The following is a 24930-nucleotide window of genomic DNA, read 5'->3' as shown; positions in this document are numbered from 1 at the left end:
ATTTTATTTGTTGTCAAATAGCTACAAGATAACAAGTATAAGTATGAACATAAACACGACAAAAGGAAGTAAATATAGATAAATGGGGACCATAAGACAGGGACAGTAGGCACGCTGGTGCGCTTATGCACACCCCCTTTAAGGACCTTTTAAGAATGGGGTGTGGTCCATGGTAGACAGTTTGAGACTGAAGCTGTGAGAGTTTGAGGCTGTAATAACAGAATCGGGTAGAGCATTCCAAGCATTGACCACTCTGTTGCTGAAATCATATTTTATGATAGCCCTCCGGTTATCATTTGTTAAAGAGGCTTTAGTAGTGGGTCCCTGCACTGGGTAGAGGATTGGATCTGATCAGTGGTGGGATTCAAATTTTTTTGCTACTGGTTCTGTGGGCATGGCTTGGTGGATGTGGCTTGGTGGGCATGGTAGGGGAAGGATACTGTAAAATCCCCATTCCCTTCCCACCCCACTAACCTGCTTTCCAGCTCCATTCTCCTGTGCAGGGCAACAAAAGAAGACCCAGCCGAACAGCTGGGATAATAGAAGGGGGAGGGGGGCAGTTACTAATAGATAATAGAAGGGGGTGGGGCCAGTCAGAGGTGGTATTTGCCAGTTCTCTGAACTACTCAAAATTTCCACTACTGGTTCTCCAGAATTGGTCAGAACCTGCTGAATACCCCCTCTGGATCTGATGATCCTCAGTGTCTCTCCCAACCCATATCTTCTATGATCTACAGTTAGATGGTGATTAAAATGTCCTGCTTGATTACAAGTGAGGAACCTATCATTGTTCATTTTTGCTGATTTTCAACATCCAGCAACCTGAACAGCATCTGGGGACTACCGATTGATTATACCTGAATGAATTAATACAATCAGTGCTCTCAGAGAGCCATGCAGTAGATCCACTCCGCTGCTGCCAATTTTCAACAAATTAAAATTCAGCAGCCTTATTTTAGTGTAAGATAATGTAAGGACAGAATGGGCTAATCAACTTTTTTTTAAAAAAAATGAAGATGGTGTTTAAGAAAAAGGTGATTTAAACATTACATATCCTGGTTTTCTTTACTAATCGCAGTCACATTTCTCCATGCCTGTTTCATCTCGTGGTTAGCATTTGGCACATTCTTTTTTTTTTCACTGAAGCTGCCTTAGTTTATAAAAGAAGTATTTTAAAAGGGATTCCAGAGTGTCAGCAACTAATATCACAGATGAGAAGATTATACATCTTCTCATCTTGGAGTGTATTCTATATATAACATTTAACTATTCTTAGAGGCATCTTTGCTATCTGCACTAAATCAAAAGATAGAAGCTATTCTATCTTTTGGGAGACATTTTGATTAAAAGACCAATTTTAAGTGTCCTATAACAAGGGTAGACAACCCCATAGTGGAGAACCCACAGTAGATATGTATCAATAGTGGATAAAAACTGTAAATCTCTTTGGCATGTACAGTACATTCCATATGAATTTTCTTTAATGTTTCTGAGTTCTTGATATAGAATCTAATTGTATTGGTTTTCCTCTTTAGTCCTAATTGGGCTTTTCTTATGAGCAACAGTAAACTGAATGGCTAATAGCATTGAAAGTCACCTACTTATTCTGGTTATACATAAACTCTGCATGTAAATTTATTTTACTTTGTCTTTTTCTCTAAATTATCAGTATTACTATTGTTGCAGTTAAAATAGCTATCAGTGTGAGTCACAATGTCAAAAAACGGAATGTGTCCACTCCTCCTACAAATGCAGGAATAGTATGAGGTTACACACCCCATTAATTATACTGGAGTTGGCAGTGTGACTTCTACGGGCACTTTTTCACCCACAAAAACTCCCAAATTAAAACAGAGGCTCAAGGAATGTGAAAGCATGCCATCTATTGAGATTCAGCATTGTTATGGATAAGATTACAACATTTGAGGGACTGTCACAGAGAAGAGGAAGTAAACCTCCCAAGCACCTGAGGACAGGACAAGAAGTAACAGATGAAAATCTATCAAGGAGAGCTCCAACTTAGAACTTAGGAGAAATGTCCTCACAGTGAGAACAATTAACCAGTGGAACAGCTTGCCTTCATAAGTTGTGGATGATCCAACACTGGAGGCTTTTAAGAAAATAACATAATAATAACATAATCAGAGTTGGAAGGGACCTTATAGGTCATCTAGTCCAACCCCCTAGTCCAACCCCTCACCCAAGTGAGAGACCCTACACCATTTCTGACAAATGGCAGTCCAATCTCTTCTTGAAAGTCTCAAGTGATGGTGCTCCCACAACTTCTGAAGGCAAGGTGTTCCATTGGTTGATTGTTCTCACTGTCAGAAAGTTTCTCCTTATTTCCAGGTTAAATCTCTCCTTGTTCAGTTTCCATCCATTATTCCTTGTCTGGTCTACAGGTGCTTTAGAAAATAGCTTGACCCCTTCCTCTCTGTGGCAGCCCCTCAAATATTGGAAGACTGCTATTATGTCTCCCCTGGTCCTTCTCTTCACTAGACTAGCCAAGCCCAGTTCCTGTAACAGTTCTTCATATGCCTTATTCTCCAGTCTCCTAATCATCCTGGTTGCTCTTCTCTGTACTTTTTCTAGAGTCTCAACATCTTTTTTATAATGTGAACAAAACTGGATGCAGTACTCTAGGAAAAGATTCAGCAGCCATTTGTCTGGAATCATATAGGATCTCCTGCTTGAGTAGAGGATTGGATGATCATTAGAAGACCTTTAAGATCCCTTCCAACTTTGTTATTATGTATTCTAAAAGAACCCCCGAAATCTGTTGAGAGTTCAGGCAATCGTCTGATATCTCATAAGATTTGGTACCTATTCTTGAATTAAATCTTTTGGATTTTGCAATCTCTGATTAGATTGGTTCAGCTAAAGGTTATAAGGGGCACAGCTGATGCATTCTGCTTCCATGCCTTGTTTCAGGGGATGGTAGCCTCATGGTCTGGCTGGGAAAGCATGGAAGTGAAGCCAATTCATTCTCATCCTGTAGAAGTAGATGCCACAATTTTAATTGATACAAGTGAAGTACACAAGGAGCCATTTTTTTGTTTTGCTCCAAGAGGATGCTTTCCATAAAAACTAAAGACCTGGCTTCCAGCTTTGAAGCCCCACTCATCTCTCTTAAAGATACCAGTGATATGTATTTAAAAAAAGAGACTTAAGCCCAACATTGTGCAGTATTTTTTTTTCACTTACCTGAAACAGATCACTTCAGTACCAACCATCAGTAAACCAGAGGTGGAAGCAGAAATTACAACATACCTCCACCTCTCTAAGTGTCTATAATTATTTGCACTTACCTATTTTTTCTTTTTTGCCAGCCTCGGTAGTGCTCACAGCTGCCAGCAGGAAAATAAATGTGAAGATAAGAACTGCAAATATCTGACACTGTTCTTGTTGTTTCTGCATTCTGGAAATTAATGAGGGGAAAAAAATAAAGTTTACATCAGATATCAGTAAATAGGTAAGGACAGCTCCGAAGTGATAAAAAGAACCATCTTTGGCATCCAGAATGCACCGAGAATGGATCAAAGGAATCTAGTGCACATTAGTAACAGATTAGAGAATGAGCTCATTAGACAAGAACTCCCCGGCCATACGGAAAGGCAAAGGTTGTCCTCATTAGCAATCATGATATTCAACAGATAACCACAGTTTTTGGCATGGAACTTATCTGCACCTATAACGTTATTTGTTAACAATGTTGTGCTATCGCTTTAGTTTCTGCTGGGTATGTAACATAATAAACATTCACAGAACATATTTTCACATCGGTGTAAGTGCTAAATTAGCACACTCACTTTGCTTATCAACCAATTTCCCTTGCTCCCAAATCTAAATACCAAACTTAAGAGTATTTAATACTAGATTCTTCTTCTTTTCTCTATGAATTCTCTGCATTGTTTATTTTGGCTTAGTCTTCACTGCCCTTAGATGTCTGCAGAGATGATCAGTCTTCACTGCCCTTGTTTTCAATCGGATAAACTACACAGTTGTTGTTAGGAGTGTCTATGACATCATCTTGCCAAATATGGCAACTGAGGCCCTCAGAGGAATCACACTGTTATCTCAAACATCAAGCATACTATGCAATGTTATATATATGTAGCAGCATGTAATCCCATAGGATCCAGTACAGTTTAATGTCAAGTATATATAGGGTAATGATATCAACAAAAGATGAGAAGAGTAATGGCAGCAAAGCATTAGAAAAGACTGAATGTTCAGTAAAATTTGTATAAATGTGTGCTTTCGTATTTGCATCACATATGCTGATATTGTCAGAACAATAATTAGCAAGTAATCCACAAAATGGATGGGTGACTTTGGGCCAGTCACTCTTTTTCAGCATAACCTATCTCATAGGGTTGTGGTTGTTGTGAGGAAAAGAGGAGGAGAAAGGGATGTTGGATATGTTGAGTTATTTTTAAAATGATACAGGTGGGATACAAATAATATAAATAAAATATATGAAATATATAATAATATAAATAAAATATTCACTGTGGCATCCAAAAATTATGAAGAGGTTTGCAAACGTTAAAAATTACCAGAGGAAGGGAAGTGTTTTGTGTTGTTTGTGGCAGTCACAAATTTGAATAGGCAAGCTAAGTGGGCTCCTCTGAGACCTGAGCAAAAACATTAACAAGAAAATGAAAGCAGATGTCAATAAAATTGACTAGTTTACAAACTAAGAATAACCTAAAAGTAAAATGACATCAAACAACATATTTGTAATTGGAAAGTAAGGCTGATTTGGTGGGGGAAATGTACTGAAATGTATTTCAATTAGTTCATAGGTTTTTTTTTTTTACATTCAGTGCGGTTTATATAAGTTTCTCCATTTATCTGCTTTAATTTGAATGTGTGTATTGCCCTCATTCCAAAAATAATGAATCAAGATTCATATCAGTGAGTTAACTAGGGCAAATTTCTTTGATCTTCCAACTCAGCATCTGCTGGATTTACAAAATATACCCAGGTTGCTTTAAAATCAATCTGCCTTTTTCCTTATGTTGTCCTACCAAATGTGGCTGTAAACTAGCTATCACAGTAGTAGGATCTCTTCCTAAGCCAGCAATGTCTCATCTTTGGAAGGATTGGGGTTTAACTGTAGGAATCAGAGAGCTGGTAGGAAAGGCATAACACCACAACAAAAGGACTTTCTCTCCCCTGAAATATACAGAAAACAAACAAGCTGATTTTCAGAAAGTAGACAAGAACTAAATTATCTGCATTAGGAAAAAATCATAACTGGCCTAATGCCACGCAAGCCATGGGGGGTGGAGGTAGGCTTAGCAAGAGCACAGATTATGATTCCCATGTGGTAGGACTCTGAAGCATTGAACATGAAGCTATCCTGTACAGGCTTCCTCAGATGAGAATGTATCATGGCCATGAATTTGATGGACATGCATTGTTCCGTCCCATCATATGCCATAACTCTTTAACTGTTCAAGGAATTCTTGTTGAGACTCACCCTACATTTTGAACTTCCTACTTCTAGGTGGGTGAGATAGTTCTGTACTTAACCTTTGGATCCCACGTGGTAAGTCTTAGGAACCTATTACCGTTTTAAAAATGGCATAAAAGGTCTCATCAATATATTTGTCAGAGTAGTTTTCTGCTGAAAAGCTCTGCCTTTATCACTTGACTGTTAAAAATGATCTCTTTCTGATTACTTCACAGATAGGCAGTCGCATTACCAAAATAAATGAATCAAAGCTCATGCTGCTCTAAAACCAGACACAATAAAATCCTGATTGCCCATAAATGAGCCTGTTTGGTGTACTAGTTAAGGCATCAGGATCAGTGGTGGGATTCATAAATTTTTACTATTGGTTCTCTGGGCGTGGCTTGGTGGGTGTGGCTTGATGGGCAGGACAGGGGAAGGTTACTGCAAAATCTCTGTTCTCTCCTCACCCCACTAACCTGCTTTCCAGCTCCGTTTTCCTGTGCAAGGCAACAAAAGAAGACCCAGGTGATCAGCTGGGACTCAGGAGGCAGAGAATAGATGGGGGCAGGGCCAGTCAGAGGTGGTATTTGCTGGTTCTCCGAACTACTCATAATTTCCGTTACCGGCTCTCCAGAACTGGTCAGAACCTGCTGAATATCACCTCTGATCAGGATAGAAATTGGGAGATTGGGAGTTCTAGTTCTCCTTAGGCACAAAACCACCTGAGTAACCTTGAACCAGTCTCCTCCTCTTGTCAGGGTTCCAACAGATGCCCTAGTTAATGTCCTAGGAAGTGGGCAATCATAAATTACTTCAAAACATTGCCAGGAAAACTGCAAAGATAATCAACCGTAGGCATCAAAAAGTGACATGAAGGCATGCACTCATTCAAACACACTAATTCAATCCAGGTAGTCCTTGACTTACAACCATTTGTTTAGTGACTGTCCAAAGTGACAACACAGCGCTGAAAAAAGTGACTTATGGCCATTTTTCACACACACATATGACCGTTGCAGCATCCCTGTGGTCATATGATCAAAAATTGGTTGCTTGGCAACTGGTTCATACTTATGACAGTTACTGTTTCCTGGAGGATCATGTGATCACCTTTTGCAACTTTCTGACAAGCAAAGTCAATGGGGAAGCCAGATTCACTTAACAATAGTGTGACTCATTTAACAACTGAAATAATCTACTTAACATCTGTGGCAAGAAAGATCGTAAAATAGGGCAAAATTCACTTAACAATTATCTTGGTTAGCAATGAAAATTTTGTATTACAGTCTATTCCAAACTGATTCTTTATAAATAAAGTGGACTTTTCAATTAAGTTGCCACATGGCAAATGTAATCATGACTACCAGTAGAAGAAAATGTTTAGACTAAAGAAGAAAAGATTGTCTAAGAAGACAATCTTAGACTAGCAATATAGCTCTTCACTATCTCTTTAAAGGCATTTGCCCTGCTACTAATGGAAAACTGAAGGTAAATTTTACATTTTAGTGAGACTGATCTTGAGGGAAACAATCTTTCCGTCCCATCTTCAGGCAACCCTCACAGTTTTCAAAAAGGCAGGCTTTAAATTCACGTTGAAAAGAAAGTTAAAAGATTCCGGCTCTAATCTGACAAGGGAAGATGCAATTCTCACCATGAAATGTGTTTGAAAATGTCATTTGGCACTCTTAAGAGGCTCCTGCTGGTAGCCATCTTGTGAAAAAGCCACATAATTGCTATTGATGCATACTACTGAGAAGGGAAGCCCTCTACTGCAGAGAGCAAAGCATACACAACTTCCACAGTGAAGAATGTATTTTAATATTTGGAAATGACACATAGCTGCTTGACGTAAAAGTTATTAGATGATTAAAAATGGGCTAAAAAATCCTGAAAATATTAATATTTTAGTATTGTGTCTATAACTGATGATTATACACAGCACTATTTAGACTCCCCCAGACTCGTATTTAATGTAATACTTGTCTATTATTACTATTTTTGTTAGAATCTCAAAGCTGACACATATTTCAGTTGGTTCATATTCATGACTGCCTAATACACGCACATTTGCATGTATTTTTTTCCAAACAATTTTTTGTTGTTGTATTGCTTTGTATTTTTTTTCTAAACAAAATTAGAGTATATTTTTAAAAATGTGACTAACTCAAGTAATATAAGCTTTTGATATGTAGTCTTTGTCAGAGTATATTCATGAACTGGCAAAGACATGGTTAACAAAGTCAGCAAGTGAGTAAGCATGGCAACAGACTAGCCAATGGGAGCTGACAGCCTGGGTGTGGTTTGGGCTCTGTGTGCTTTGCTGAGAATTGAAACTGCTGCTTGTGTTTTTGCTTATGTTACGTTGAAAGAATCTACAAATAGTATTGTGAACTTTACTCATTTATTATGTTTATAAAGAAGTTAAATGATCCTGCTGAGTCAGTCATCTGTGTGTTTTCTAGACTTGAATTTTTGCTGCATACTCTAACAGTCTTCTCAGCTTTTTTCACCATTCCTTTTCCAAATATATGATTTTTAGTGCAAATTATTTCTAATGCATGCTTTATTTGACTCGGGTGAATGACCTCAGACTGCTGTGAACTTCATGATGTTGTCTTATTTTCATTCCTCAAACTTTGGAAAGCCAAGAAGAATGGCATGACAAATAAAACATCTCTGCAACACAAGAGTGACATCATCCCTAACCACCCTGAGTACCCCAAAAGAAATAACATGAGAGTAAATCCAAACATACATGTCCCAAATGTGCTTTTTAAAGAGACAGCTGGGCTTTCTTGTTTCTTTTCCTTGAAGACATTTAGCTTCTCACCCAAGAAGCTTCTTCAGTTCAGAACTGAAGAAGCTTCTTGGATCAGAAGTGAAATGTCTTCAAGGAAAAAAAACAAGAAACTCCAGTTGCATAGTGAAAAAAATAACCTTTTGAACAACCATGACCTGGATGACTGAGAATCTCCATAGACAAACATACAACGTAGAGTTACACTGGCACAAATGGCCTTTCAAACAGGTCCACTCAAATTATTGGGCGGGGGTATTTTCAAGATGACCTTTTCCCAATAGTTTTTGCAATTTTACAGTTCTGGTAGAGTGGACACGCTCTGGATCCACAATTCAGCACAAAATTTTCACTGTCATTGGAGGGTGGGTGTTCCCAAGAAATATCCTTTCTCTATCATGTTGTCTGTGTTGTGGAACAGCTTCCCTACAGAAATATGGAGAACCCCAATCCTACTTTCAGAAGATTATGAAGATCAGGCTCTTCCCTAGTCATTTGCCCTAGCCTAATAGTTTGGCAACTCTGGCATGGATGCATAGCATAGCTGTCCATTGTGGTTTGTAGTGTGGCTCCTAACCTGTTTGTATATGTGTGCTGTATATATTTTTAATTATTATTGGTTTTTTGTTTGTTTGCTGCCTGATAGACTTGGCCCCCCACCTTTCTTCCACTATTACACTCAGTACTGGTTCCCTCCAGGTTTGTGTCTTGAGCCCCCTGCTATATGCCTTGTACACCTTTGACTGCTCACCAAGCCACACAACAAACACCATCATTAAGTTTGCGGACAACACAACTGTGATTGGTTTCATCTCCGAACAGGATGAGACAGCATATAGGGCAGAAATAGAGAACCTGTCTATCTGGTGTTCACAGAACAATCTGTCACTGAATGTCCATAAAACCAAAGAACTGATTATGGACTTCAGGAAACATGGACAGGACTACGCCTCACTCATCATCAACGGAGATTGAGTGAAACTGTCCCTACGACCAGATTCTTTGGCATCCATATTTCAGCTGATATCTCCTGGTCCCCTAATACCAAGGCCATAGTGAAGAAGGGTCAGCAGTGGCTGTACTTCCTGCAGGTTCTCAGGAAGAACAATCTGGATAAGAAGCTATTGCTGGCTTTCTATAAAGCCTCTGTGGAGAGCACTCTGACATATTGTCTGGGTGTGTGGTATGAGGGCTCCACAGTTGAGGACAGGAAAACTGTACAGAGGGTGATGGACACAGCTCAAAAGATCACTGGTTGCCCTCTGCCCTCCCTGGAAGACTTAGCCAGGTCCCGCTGCCAAAGCAGAATCAAGGCCATCATAGAAGACCCCTCACACCCTGGCAATTATCTTTTTGACCTGCTGCCGTCTGGATGGCATTTTAGGTCAATAAAATCCCACACCACTAGACTAACAAATAGTTTCTTTCCCTAGGTCATCCGAACCACAAATAAACACGAAGTCACTACCTCATTAAGATGTGAAAAAATGTGAACTCTCAATACCCCATTCAGATGTATAATAACATATTACAGTACAATCCATCTCTTGTGTATTATACTCGGCTAAGCATTACAGTCAGTGTTGCATGTATATTTTGTGTATATTCATAGATATTGTACTCTCAAATTGCAAATGGAGACGTGGGTACTCTATCTTTCTTATCTTCATTTTTAAGTGCTTTGGTTTTATTGTATTGTGAACAGTTGCTGGGGTGCATCCACAGTTTCATTGTACTTGTACAATGACAATAAAGTTCTTCTAATTCTAATTCTAGTGTTTTACTGAATAGAAGTCTGCAAAAATAAATGAATAAATAAATAAGTCAGGTAACAACAAGGATAGTAATAATAGTAGAGTTTTCAATTTATGGATGGATGGAAGGAAGGAAGGAAGGAAGGAAGGAAGGAAGGAAGGAAGGAAGGAAGGAAGGAAGGAAGGAAGGAAGGAAGGAAGGAAGGAAGGAAGGAAGGAAGGAAGGAAGCTAGGAAAGAAAGAAAGAAAATTTCATTGATCACTGACTAATTTCCCAAATTTTGCCATAAAAGCACACATACTCTACGAAGGTCAAGTAGATGTAATTGATTCAGAAATGTCATGTATTCTTTTCCAGAGATGAGATTACTAAAATAAAGCAGCTACCATTATTTAACAGATTTTAACAGATAATCAGAGTTGGAAGGGACCTTGTAGGTCATCTAGTCCAACCCCTCACCCAAGTGGGAGACCCTACACCATTTCTGACAAATGGCAGTCCAATCTCTTCTTGAAAATCTCAAGTGATGGCACTCCCACAACTTCTGAAGGCAAGGTGTTCCATTGGTTGATTGTTCTGTCAGAAAGTTTCTCCTTATTTCCAGGTTAAATCTCTCCTTGTTCAGTTCCCATCCATTATTCCTTGTCTGGCCTACAGGCATTTTAGAAAACAGCTTGACTCCTTCCTCTCTGTGGCAGCCTCTCAAATATTGGAAGACTGCTATTATGTCTCCCCTGGTCCTTCTCTTCACTAGACTAGCCAAGCCCAGTTCCTGCAAACGTTCATTGCATGTTTTAGCCTCCAGTCCCCTAATCATCCTGGTTGCTCTTCTCTGTACTTTTTCTAGAGTCTCAACATCTTTTTTATAATGTGATGAACAAAACTGGATGCAGTACTCTAGGTGTGGTCTTACTAAGGCTTTATAGAGTGGTATTAGTACTTCCCTTGATCTTGATTGTATCCCTCTGTTAATACAATTTAGGTTTGCATTAGCTTTTTGGCTGCTACTGCACACTGATGGCTTATATTTAGCTGGTTGTCCACTAGGACTCCAAGTTCCCTCTCACAGTTACTGCTATTGAGCCTGGTTTCATTCAATCTATATGTGTACTTTTGTTTTTTCTTGCCTAAGTGTAGGACTTAACTTTTTTCTACATTGAATTTCATTTTGTTAGATATGGCCCAGTGTTCTAGTCTGTCAAGATCCATCTTGATCTTGAGCCTATCTTCTTGGGTGTTAGCTATTCCTGCCAGCTTAGTATCCCCTGCAAATTTGGTAAGTTCCCCTTCTATTCCCTCATCTAAGTCGTTAATGAAGATATTGAAGAGTACTTATAAAAGGTGGGGGGGGGGAAAGAAAAGGAAGGAAGGAAGATTAATTCTTGATTCTACATTTGAGAACTCAACAAATAAAATAGGAGGAGACTTGGGAATTGTATGCAGATCTAGAGTTTAGTTTAAATAGTACTTCTCACCCAGGTGAGAATCAGGCCATAGGAAAAATAAGTAGATCACCCTTCTTCACATATCTCATCAATATTCTGCAGTGCTTAGCAGATTCATAGTTTGAATGAATTATTCTATTGATTACTCTCAGTATAAATATGTCCATGAGTCATAGATGTCAGACTTCATATTAAAAAGAAAAGCATAGTTTCACAATAACAGAATAACAGAAATATCTAAAATGTGTTGTTAGAGAATTGCTCAGACCCTTTGGAATATTTTATCCATCCATTCATTTCTGCCATTTTTTAATTAATTTGTTTAAAAATAATAGGAACTACCAGTTAGATTACTTTAATCAACTGACTGCCCTGGTGATCTATATTTTTCTAGCACTTCAGGAGTGCATTAAAAATGCATGGGAGAATACTGAATGTAGGAACTTTATGTGGGTGAGGATATACTATTCCCTATTCGCTGGGGCAAAAATCATTTATCCATATTTTAATGCTACTCTTTAATCTTACTCCAAAGGCAATTTACAAAAAGAATAAAGTATGTACAGAAATGAAGGGTGGAAGCACTAGACTAAATAATTTTGATAAGATGAATGAAATATCCCAAAGCGAGATAAGAATCCCCTTCTGAGTACATTCATCAAATGATCAAACATACAGGATGAGAGGAAAGATTGAGAGAATGAAGCAGTTCAGGAACTTACAGCCATTTCAGTTCTCCTGTCTGCAGGTTGTGTCCGACGCTTAGCAACTTTATAAGCAGATGCTCTCCATGCTCCGCTGTCAAGCACAGCTTCTTTCAGTTGTTAAGTGTTCATCTTTGCATCGGCTTTGATGGTATCAAGCCAGTGAGGTCTCTGCTTGTTGAAGCAATACTAGGAGACATTTTTTTTTCTATCAAGTCAGCCTTGTCTACCCAAATATGGGGAGGAACATACTGCTTCCCTTTCACATGGCAATAATATTCTAGCCTCTCTCAGCTTTGAATCCAGTCCAGTCAGAGGTGGTATTTGCTGGTTCTCTGAATTACTCAAAATTCCCACGACTGGTTCTCTAGAACTGGTCAGAACCTGCTGAATACCTCCTCTGGCCCTAACTCAATTCAAGACAGCTTTGAGTTGTGAGGAAAGTTATGTTAACTTTGTCCAACATCAAAGAGGAAGAAGTGCATTTTCCTTCAAACAGGGATCCAGAAAAAAAGGAGAAAGGATTCAAAACTACTCAAAAGTACAAGCGGGGTTCATAAAATAAATGGGAAGAAACAACAGTTCGATAACTGGAGCGATAAAAGCATGAGAATGTAATGAGAAGGAAAGCATCCACTTCAGACAAATGCAGTGGAACAAGTTTTTTCTCCAGAGGAGCACGAGAGAGAAGGATTATTGAGATGTCATGGTTCATTTCACCATTGATTTCTCATAGGGGTTTTTTTTAAAATGAGAGAAAATTAGCATGTTGTAAAAAAGCAGAAATATTTTGACTTAATTGAGTTCATGCGCTAATTTGAAAGCAAAGTCAAAAACATTTCTACAGGTCTTTTTTTAAAAAATGAGTCTTATTTTACCTCAGAAGAGACTGATACATTTGGGTTTGTAAAACTATATAGCTGATATTGTAAATGTGAGAAATATTTTAAAGAAATGCAATAAATAAACCTCAAATCATCTTGCCTTCACAACAGACCTGTTAGATAGACTCAGGAAACTTGTGGGAAGTGAACTGAACCCTCCTCTCTACAGTCCTATAGACCTGGGGGGAGGGATTAGTAGGTTCAAGGTGCAACTCCTTTATACCAAGAACCTTGCCTTGAAAGAGTGGCTGCCCAGTCTCTTTCTTGTGTGGAACACTGTCTATATAAGAGGGTCAGGACCATAGCCCCTGATCAGAAGGTATGAAGTGGTCAGTATATAGCTATTCGACTTTTAGCTACCTGATGCCTTCCAGTTTTACGACTCCCAGAATTCCCAGCCTACATGGCATAAGTGGTACTCAGCAGGTTCTCACCAGTTCTGGAGAATCAGTAGCAGAAATTTTGAGTAGTTTGGAGAACCGGCAAATACCACCTCTGCTTGGCCCCATCTATTCTCTGCCTCCCAAGTCCCAGCTGATCGGCTGGGTCTTCTTTTGTTGCGCTGCACAGGAGAACAGAGCTGGAAAGCAGGTTAGTGGGATGGGAAGGGAATGGGGATTTTGCAGTAACCTTCCCCCAGGAGTGGGGAGGGAATGGGGATTTTACAGTATCCTTCCCCTGCCACGCCCACCAAGCCACGCCATGCCCACCAAGGCATGCCCACAGAATTGGTAGTAAAAAATTTTGAATCCCACCACTGCTACATGACCAATGGATATGTTGGCTGGAAACCATGGGATTTGTAAACCATACCATGACATTGCAGTTGATAAGGAAGGCATGGAAGAGAGTGGCATTGGTGCTGTAACAATTACACTGTTGGCTACTAAAGATGAGTAGTCTAAGAAAAATACTGAGTTTTATAATTCAGTACACTGAATAAGTTGAATGAAGGATTAAACTCCAAGTGGAAAGTCATGATAGAAAGATCCTACATGGATCTAAGGAGAATTTTCCTGAAAGCAATTAACCAATTATTATTATTATATAATATTATAAAGATTTCAGGTCAATGCCTGGACTGCACTACCTAACTCCTTTGTTACTTCCTCAAACCCCCACTCCTTCAACGTTAAACTATCCACTATTGATCTCCCCACAATTCCTAAGAGGCCTGTAAATGGCGTGCATTAGCGCACAATCATGCCTACTGTCCCTGTCTTATTGTCCCCATTTATTCATACCTATTTCCTGTATTCTCACTCATGTTTATACTTATATCTTGTAAGCAATTGACAAATCAAATAAATAAAATAAAAATAATAAATAAATGATTCAGCTTTCCTCCCAGTTTTGTGGGTGATCCATCACTGGAGGCCATTTGTCCAATATATAAGGTTCCCTGCCCTAGGCAGGTGGCTGTCTAAAAGACTTCCAAAGTCTATTCCAGTCCTATGATGACACTTTGATTCTATGTTTCTATGATTCTATTAAATTTATCTCTTCAATAGATTTGTCAGTTTTATTTTCTCCCCTTTCAAACTTTTAAAACCTCAAGCTTTTGCCACCAAATTTATATAAATAAAACTGCACATTTTGATAGGTGATTATCGCTTTTAAAAAAATTATTAAATTTTGGATATATAATTTCACTCTAATCTAAAACTCTATGAATGCTGCTATCTTCTTGATCATTAAAAAGTATTTTTCTATAAGTTTGTGTTGGTGCCCTTCCCCTTCCTATTTTTTTTTCCCCCCCTTTCCCCCCCCCCCCCCCCCCCCCCCCCCCCCCCCCCCCCCCCCCCCCTTCTTCCCCCCCCCCCCCCCCCCCCCCCCCCCCCCCCCCCCCCCCCCCCCCCCCCCCCCCCCCCCCCCCCCCCCCCCCCCCCCCCCCCCCCCCCCCCCCCCCCCCCCCCCCCCCCCCCGATGTTTTGGTACTTTACTTGAGCCTATTAATGAGTAGATAAACACTTTTTGTATTCGGAGCTCTAGTCTTGTCCGTTAGTCACCATTCCCATAAACTCATGTAACTTTTAAAGAGTCACAGTTATAATTGTGAGAGGGCAGAGGAAATGGCATTGAAGGACAAGAAAGAATCACTACCAAGGCAACAGTCAGATAAGGAGGACTTGAGCCCAGGCCAAGAAAATAACTAATGCTAGCCTATAAGGTAGATCAGACTAAATAACCAATGCTGTATAAGTAACGATTACTTTTATTGTAACAAAGTAACACAATCTTACAAGTCTGAGCTTCTCACTCCATTGTTTTATCTTCATGTAAACTAGGAAATGGTTAGTCTGATAAATTTTATGTTTCTGCACACTGAATAAATGCTTAACACCCCACTCCCACAAAAAACCCACAGTGGTACCTCAATGGTACTCATCATTAATTGGTTCCAGGAGGTGCAATGAGTACCAAAAACAATTAGTACAGTAGAACCTCTGGTCACAAACACTTCTGACCATCACCAAATCCAGTTCCGACCAAAAAATTCTCATTTTTTTTCATGGCTGATTTCCCCTTTTGTGCCATTTTTTTTATAAGTGCCAAATTTCCAAAATTAGGTTCAGGTCATGACCAAATCAGGTTGCGACCAAAGATGTGGAATAAATTATGATTGTCACCAGAGGTTCTATTGTACCAAACAGTTTTTCCCATAAGGAATATTGTAGTGAGTTACAAGGCAGCTGACATTGACATGTTCTAACTCATCCATTGAAAACCAAACAAATGATGAGTAGTGGGACAAAACTTTTGCATCAAAATGAGTTGAGTACCAAGTTCAATGAGCTTCAAAGCAGTTGAATATCAAGGAACCACTGTATGATGAAAGCCAACAGACAGAATCTACAGAGGTCCATTTGCTTCCCCTTTCCTCTTTCATTTGAAGACATTTGTTCCTCTTCAGACAGTGATGTGTGTGCCAAGACAGTGGCTATAGAGAAGATTTGGATTCAAACTTTGCAATCCTTCTGAAGCAAGCCCCATCATTGCTGTATTTTATATATTTGTTGGCTTACAAATCCATTAACTGGGTAGATGTGTGGTGTGGTATCCTAGAAATGGAAGTTCTCACCTCACAATCAGGAGGCTGTGATTTCAATCCTAGGTAGAGGTAGATTTTTTTTTCTCTCTGGGCACATTGAGAATATATCTGCTGAATATAACTCCACGTTGATGACAGGAAGGGCATCCAGCCAGTAAACACTCAGCTCCATTCTCTTGCCCAGACTCTACCTCGCAAGGGATTATGGAGTCATTAAAAGAAGATGATGATATCTTGACTGGGCAGATTCTACTTAACTATAGATGGCCCTACAGGTAACCCAGGGTAAAACCAGCAGCTTGATCAGCACATTGAAACCTCAAAGCCTCATCCTTTTCTGTATCAGTTTAAATCTCCTGATAATTGTCAAGGACAGCCCCAGTTGCAGTGAGTTACAATGGCAAGCAGAAGATTAAATCTTAGTATTCCATATTAAACTTAATTTGCACGATATAAAAAAAGGCTTCTATTATTTCCATCTTCTACATTTCCCGATTTATACCCAGAGGCTCTGAACCCTATTCTTGATTTGATTTGCTCATTATGATTCTTACATACTTTCAGCTCTTGAAATACACCGTATTTTTGGAACGCTATTCAATCTGATTGCTAATGACCTCTCACCCCTCTGTTCTTTATTAATCTTTCTGAACAAAGTAAACTATTTCCATTCATCCTGGAAATTGCTTCTCTTTCCATATAATGTATCAGAAAACTTCTTAGAATATGTGAGGTAGGGAGCACGGGAATGGTGGTGGTGTGATAAATAAATGAAAAAAGAAAATTAATTCATCTAAAACAAATGCAGTCTGTTTTCCTCAACCATGCTTTTGTAATGACAGAGATCTGGAAATGGCTTTTAAAGCAGTTTCCTGGTGTAATTGTTTTCTTTTGGGCTTTTGGTCTTCTCAAAGAAAAGAGGGAGAGGAGGCATCAGTAAAAGAAAGTTTCTTGCACAAGATAAAGGATGATGTCAAGAGGTACGGTTTATGGTATGTGTGGATGAGGGAACCAATCTCTTTATATCCAGGATTTGATCATTTTGGGGCCTCTTAAAGAGTGGAAGTGACATCACATAGCAACAGCTTAGACTTAAATACCATTTTACAGTGCTTTACAGCCCTCTCTAAGTGATCTACAGAGTCAACATATTGCCTCCAACAGTTTGGGTCTCCATTTTATTGACCTCGGAAGGACGGAAGGCTGAGTCAATCTTGAGCTTGGTGAGATTACAACTGCCAAATTGCTGGCAGCCAGCAGTCAGCAGAAGTAGCTTACAGTACTGCACTCTAACCACTGTGCCACCATGGCTCATCAATATAGTGATATGCGGGGGAGGGGGGGTTAAACCTGAAATTTTCAAACTTCCTGGGGTTTAGGGGCTTTAAAGAAAAATACAAAACTCTTTAAGCCTAGCAAAGACTTCACATATCTATTCTGGCCCTGAAAAAAATACAGTGAAAAAAGAATCAAGAGGGCCAGATTTTTTTGACTGCTAAAAATCCTACAGGGTTTTGGAAACTACAAGCGTGGAATAATGAAGGCTTATGATCACATGGTTCTTCACCCCTGCAAACATGTCAATCACATCTCTCAATGACAGCCCTAAGAAAGCTTTTCTAAATGTTGCTTTTTAACATTATCTCCTACTGAATTATTTTTAAAAAATTGCTCAATTGCTCATTCAAAATTGCAAGTCTGCCTTTTCAAAATTATACCACAGCAATCTCCACTTCATTCATTCAAGAAACAGAAGCTCTTTTGCGGTTTTATAAAACTGATTATGCTCACTAGTAGGTCTGTGAATGCTTCAAAATTGACTCAAAAGAGTTGCTTCAAAAGGCATGGGAAATACAGCAACATTTTTTAATAGTTATAAATTGGGGGGAGGGGCAGAAGGCATCTGTGTAAGCCTAAAAACACACAAGGCTGCTTTTACATATATGAAAGACATAGTTGCTTTAATAAATCAACTCATTAAAGCAATATAATCTTTTTTCAAACTGTGGCTTCAGTCCAGTGGTAGGATTCAAATTTTTTTACTACCAGTTCTGTGGACGTGGCTTGGTGGACGTGGCAGGGGAAGGATACTGTAAAATCTCCAGTCAGAGGTGGTATTTGCCGATTCTTTGAACTACTCAAAATTTCCACTACCGGTTCTCCATAACTGGTCAGAACCTGCTGAATATCACCTCTGCTTCAGTCACTTTTATCAGGTGCTATACTCCTGCTCCTAAACATTTTAAAGCAGGGCTCTCCAGCGTTGGCGACTTTAAGACTTTCAATTCTCAGAGTTCCTCTGGCTGAGGAATTCTTGGCATTGATGTCCACAAGTCTTAAAGTTGCCAACGCTGGAAAGCCCTGTTTTAAAGCATACTTATTGAATTATTTTCAAAGCATATTCATTTCTATTCACTAATTCTATGCAGACTGGCCTGATTTAATGAGACTTTTTGAGCCATGGAAGCAATGCAATTCTTTTCAGTACAGTGCTTTGCTTTGTCTTGAGACTTCATCCACAATCTGTAAATTCTGGATTTGGCCTTAAAGCAAAGCAATATGATTATTTGGTTTTGCTTTTAAAAGTGGGAAGAAATGTTGCCTTGTAATCATGCAAGTGCTTATCTTATCTTCCTCAAAGCAAACCATCTCTTTAGAGCTGTCCATCAGATCTTGCTGCTGTAAACACCCTGTCTGGTTTTATATCCTACTTCCTTTTCTTTTATTGATTTAAATTTTAAATAAATTAACTATAAAGTCAGAAATTTATAAAGTGAAAACTAATTTTTAACATCTTTCTTATTTAAAAAATCTAACTGGGCTTCACATAGGTCCTGGAGACATTCACAGAAAATTAAAATGGCAGTGGTTGCAGCCCAGTATTTGATTTGGAAGAATATTTACTACTTGCTTAGAAAAATGGCCAGTGGTGGTAACCTGAGGTGGTGGAGAACATCGCATGACGGAACAAAATTGGCAGGAACCAGCATTACCAACTTGTTTCTTGTAGACCAGGGCTGTCAAATTTGTGTGATCATGGCAGTGTCACATGACATATTGTGACTTTTTTCCCCCTTTGCTAAACCGGGCATGGGTATGGCCAGCGCGTGATGCATCCGGCCACGGGCCAGGAGTTTGACACCCCTGCTGTAGACCAAAACTGTGTCACTAACCCTCATGACAGTCATACTGTGAAGATACACACACACACACACACACACACACACACAATTCCAAATATGCCTAGTGAATTAAAATTATTGCAGACCCTCGCATTAGTCTTAAGCTGTACCTTCTGTAACAATGCATCCTAAGAGCCATGGTAGCACAGTGGTTAGAATGCAGTACAGCAGGGCTAACTCACTGCTCATTCCAAGAGTTTGACGCTGAGCAGCTCAAGGTTTCAGCCTTCCATCCTTCCAAGATTGGTTAAATGAGGACCCAGATTGTTGGGGACAATATGCTGAGTCTGTAAACTGCTTAGAGGGGGCTGTAAAGCACTGTGAAGCAGTACGTAAGTCTAAGTGCTATTGCTATTTCAGAAATAAACCTATTTAGATACACTGCTCCTGGTAGATAGGAGGATTTTCTTCATGTACTAGCAGAAAATCCATGCAGACTAGCTTTCACGTGTTTCCAATGAAAAACTATAAATTTGAGAGTCTATAGTATAAATTTTTGCACATTATATCTGGATAACTGTCCAGAAACCGATATCATAAATATGATGCAATGCAATGTGATAGGGCTATCACTATTGCTTGCACAATGAGTAGGACCAGTTTTGTCCTATCTAAGTAAGAGTAGAATTTTTTAGGATAATGTTGTTTCCTGCTTTATATTTCTATTTCATGGATATGTTTCAGATTCACTTTGGTTATTATTAGCATAAGATACAATATTTTTCAGCACTGATATGAAAATCCTAATAAATTATTTTGCTTTATAGTTTTTAGTATAAACAGACATCATATTGTTAATAAACAGCATTTTATAACTGTTTTGAATAAAAACTTTCTCTCCTGTATGTGTCCCTTTATGTACTACAGCCACAAAGAAACCAGTTAAAAAAATACTACAGCCACAAAGAAACCAGTTATCTTCTTTGTCTTTGAACAAAACTTAAGCTTAAATTTTAAGCTATCTTCTCTGTTGAATGAAGGAAAGTGAGGAATAAGCTTCTTTCTAAAGAAGCTTCTCTTCATACTAAATAAGAGCAGATTAGCATCATCTTGTGGTCTGCCAGAGATTTTTTGTTTGTTTGTTTTCCTTTATATTTTTCTCTGCCAGAACTCTTTAAGCTCTGATTTCCATTGCAGAAAACTCTATATTTTATCTCTATTTTAAGTGAATATTTTGCTTATTGTTTAAACCTAAAATGTATTGCTATATTCTCTCCTTTCATTTTTATTTTCCTTTAATAACGTTTGATGCTATTAATCTCTTATGATATTGATCTATCTGCTAAGGAGGTATGGACTGATTCTCTTAGCCCCATATCTCAATATTATATGTCCAGAAGATGGCACTAGAGAATTAATTTCTCTTGTTTACCCCTTTTAAATTGCCAAAAAGTAAAACAGAGTGGGGTAGCCCTATGTCTCTCATTCACTGGGCATGGGGAGGCTTCTTAAGGGATGGCAGTGAGAACTATAAAGCCAAATACCAAGGTAAGAGGATATATAACTACAGTAGTTTATATTAAACCAGAAAGCTTCAGTTTTTCAGCCTATCAGCTTATACGTGTTATCTTCTATTTGAAGCATCTCCGCATGAGAGAAAAGTTATAGATCAAGTTTATGGAGATTCTCACTCATACAAGTCATGGTTCTCCCAAAGGTGCTTTTTCAAAAAGTAACCAGACTTTCTTTGTATTTTTCTTGAAGAAGTTTTGCTTCTCATCCAAGAAGCATCCACAGTTCTGATTGAATGCTGGGCAATGGAAGGATCTATATTTCCTTGCAGTCATTTGGCTGTTAGCACTTTCTTATTAGCTCTCTGGAAGTTGTTGAGGCCCCTAGGAGGTTTATCTGTGCCCTCAGCAGAGATGGCATTCATTCAGTAGGTTCTGACCAGTTCTGGAAAACCTGTAGCAGAAATTTTGATTAGTTCTGAGAACTGGCATATACCACCTCTGACTGGAGATTTTACAGTATCCTTCCCAGGGGCGGGATGCTACTGGTTCTTCCCAGTTCTCCAGAACCGGTAGCTCTGAAGAGCAGCAGACACCGAACCGGTTCTGTGTTTGCTGATGTTTGGATCACCTGCCTGCCCGAGCTCTTACCTGTCCTTTATTTCCTGCTTTTTCAACCTCATCTGCTTTGCACGGCACAGATGAGGTTGAAAAAGCAGGAAAAAAGAGACTTTTCAAAGGCTGTGCACCTGTGTACAGCACTTTTCAGCTGTCTGGATGGCACAGCTGATGTTTTTTTTACATGCACATGCAAAACGTAGTCACTGAACCAGTAGTAACACCGGTTGAATCCCACCCCTGATCCTTCCCCTGCTACATCCACCAAGCCATGCCCACAGAACCGATAGTAAAAAATTTTTTGAATCCCACCACTGGCCCTCAGGGTCACATAAATCAGAGTGAAACTTTTTGGGAACTGCTGAAAGGACTTTGTTGTAAATAGGAGATAGGTGGTGTTGCATCCCTCCCCCTCTGTTGACAGAGAGCTGCTCAATTTTAACAGAGATGGCCTCATTGACGCCTTTTTCAAACCAATGGTCCTCACTATCCAGAATGTGGACTTTGCTGACTTTGATCTTTCAAATGCAGGTGGACTACTGAATCTGGTCTTGATGGGTTTATTCTCCGATGTTGTGCCATGAATTTGTAAAGTGGTTGTTTTTTTTTCTCTCCAATGTACAGATTTGTACATGTCTCACTGCATTATACCGCATACATCACATTGCTCAGTTTGTGTCTGGGTGTTTTATCCTTGGAGTGGACAAGCTTCTGCCTTAGTGTATTCTTGCACTTGAAGTTTGTATGTATATTGTCTTGGTTTAAAATCCTCCTGAGAACGTATGGAATAACCCCGTTGTTTCATTTGTTATTCTCTTCTTTGTCTCTTATGGAGAAGCTCCTGATGGGCATTTTTCTGAATCTGATGAAGGCCCAGTTGAGATAGTACAAGTTCTGAGGGTTTCCTTCATGTGTTTTAATATTTTTTCTTTTCCCTCTTTGCTGATAAGCAAATCTTCAGTCTGGTAGTGTAGGATTGTGATCACTCCCATTTTGTACTCCAATGAGTGGTAAGAATCAAAATGTAAATACTGAACTCTGTGTGTGTGTGTGTATGTCTGTAAACATCAGTGTTAATGCTTTGGTCTTCCCTAATGTGTATAGCATAATACACATCAGGTAGATTGTTTTCTTTAACATCTTCCCGTGTGAACTTAATATATCTGTCCACAGGTTTGGTGAAGGCTTCCACGTCCTGTGTTTTAATCAAGTCTTAAAAGTTAACGCAATGTCAGCCTTACTAGGTGGACCAGGCAGAAAACATGGCCAGATAAACTAATTCTGCTTTGTTTACAAAGCTACATTGGTAGAACCGTACAAATCTGAAAGTATAATTCTCCCCTATCACCCTTATAGCCCAGTAACTTAGAGGGGCGTTTTTCCTGAGTCTCTTGATCTACCCATTATGTAACTGTGGGCTATGCTTCATCTTATCTGACCATTCCTAGCACCATCTTTTCGTCCAATCTCCGAAGATCATTCCCACACACACTTTCATGAATTGCATCCATTTTTTTCAGATACAGCTGATGAAGTAAACATAGCCAACATAATTATAAACCACAAACATGATACTTTTAAAAGATGCACTCAGATCTATTATTTCTTCTTCTCTGAAAGCTATTTTAAACTATTTTCAGGATTAATTTATTGGCTCTAATTAAAATAATTCAGAAGCTAAGATCTACTTTGGGGTCTTCTAATTGTGAATGAGATCAGAAACGACAGAGATGGGGAGTAACCATAAATAAGCAGCAAAGTATTAATTTTTTGCCTGAAGGTTTAAAATTCTGCTTTTCTTTCTGCAGTTAAAAGGCTCAGTAGCAGAGAATTGGAAAGAAGTTTTGTGGAAATGTTTTGGCTGTGATTGATTTTTTTAAAAATCTAGTAAAACATTTTAAATTATTTCCAGCTGTGTTAATATAAAGACTGCCTAGTCATCCTCTATTCTATTTTTCCACCCACCCAGGGATTTGTATATCAGTAAGAAGAGAAAAGACTTTGACTTGAACAGCTAAATTATATATTTCCAAAAATGGTGGACCAACTGCGGTATTATTTCCTTGTTTCTTTTTCCCAGTAAGTTTTGAGAGCATCTTGGTGCCATCTAAACAGAGTTTGCATTTTTGCAAACTCTCCAATAATCTAGTTAAGATCATAGTTTGATGAATCTCTTATATCTTTTTCCTACTTTATAAAAGCTTTGAAACAATATATTAAAAAGTATTAAAACAAAAAAGCATGCCAGATTGCAAAGAAACAAGAATGCACGTCTTGTAAGTAGATGTTAGAACATACATCCATATAAAAACAATACTAAAAATTAAATATCCATATTCAACTGAGAGAAATAGTGACTGACTAGGAAATTCTGGGAGTTGAAGTCCATATATCTTAAAGTGGCAAGTTTGAAAAACAGTGATCTAGTCAATTCATGTCTTGTTCATGCAAACTGGTTCTTTTGCTACTCCTTTCTCTATGTTAAACCAGTTGGTGTTTCCATACAATGTTCACACAGTGGCTTCCTGATTTGTGTACAGTACCAACTTGACCAGATGTGCTGGTACCCCCAAGTATTGTAGGGCTCTCCATAGCTTCTCATGATGAACATAATCAAAGGCTTTCTTGTAATTGATGAAGCACATGTTAATAATATTGTGATTTTTTTCCCCATGATCCAGTGCAAATTTGCAATATTGTCACAAGTGCCACGTCCCCTTTGGAAACTGGATTGAACATCTGGTAATTCCCTTTTGATGATTGCTGCTGGACACGGTTGTGTAATTTTAAGCAGAACCTTGCTGATCTGATGAGAGCAATTGTGTGATAATTGGAGCAATCTTTAGAGTTACCATTGAACATTGAGCATTTCCAGTACTGTGGCTCAATGTTGGTTCCCCAGATTTTCTGACACAGTTCTCTAAGCTTTGTACAAAGTTCAATGGCACAGTGAAAGACACATTGCTGTTCAATGGTGATAGACTGGGAGAAATTATTATCAAAAGAAGAAATTTTCAAGGGGACTCATAGCCTCCACTACTAGTTGTCACTGACTCTTCTGTAAAAATATTGAACAAGTTAGGCCATCCTTACTAAATATCAAAAACATCTGCCAGATTATCCTATCTCCTCCATCATCTCCTATCTTTGAAGCTGTATGGAAAACCACCATCTGAGTTCAGGACTGTTCCTATATACAGGCAAGATATTGCAATGAAGTTTGGGCAAGACAAATGTGCCTCCTTTACCATCAGCAAGGGAAAATAGTGAAAAATTGAATGAATTAAGAAGTTTTACCTGGAAGAACGCACATCCTGAAGGATACATTTAACACCATCAAACAACACCTACCTATTCCAGGTCCTTAAGAAGGACTTGATAGGTCAATAAAACTGCCAAATCCAGTCTAACTGTGTAACCAATCATCATAATAAAAAAATTATTCTAGTCAACTCACAGCAACTCTGGGCAGCATATGAATTTAATAAAAAAATTTAATTATGACAAAATTTTATTAAATTTATATATAAATAGTATCATTGTAAATAGCAGGTAGAAAATGTCCTGTTTTCTCAGCA

General features: G+C 38.8%; 1 protein-coding gene across 1 annotated transcript in view; it reads right to left on the bottom strand.

Moving 5' to 3' along the window:
* PTN (pleiotrophin) overlaps positions 1-24930 on the bottom strand; it is a 102161-nt gene that overhangs the window by 37932 nt on the left and 39299 nt on the right. Inside the window, exon 2 of the mRNA XM_026722596.2 lies at positions 3309-3418. Coding sequence (XP_026578381.1) covers positions 3309-3417 — 109 coding nt within the window. The 5' untranslated portion in view covers position 3418. The remainder of the gene's footprint in view (positions 1-3308; positions 3419-24930) is intronic.

The sequence above is a fragment of the Pseudonaja textilis genome, chromosome 5 (assembly GCF_049901715.1).
Source record: "Pseudonaja textilis isolate UNSWEBS1 chromosome 5, rPseTex1.2, whole genome shotgun sequence".
NCBI classification, from domain to species: domain Eukaryota; kingdom Metazoa; phylum Chordata; class Lepidosauria; order Squamata; family Elapidae; genus Pseudonaja; species Pseudonaja textilis.
Note: the sequence above shows the minus strand (reverse complement) of the source record. Positions and strands in the feature narration are given on the sequence as shown.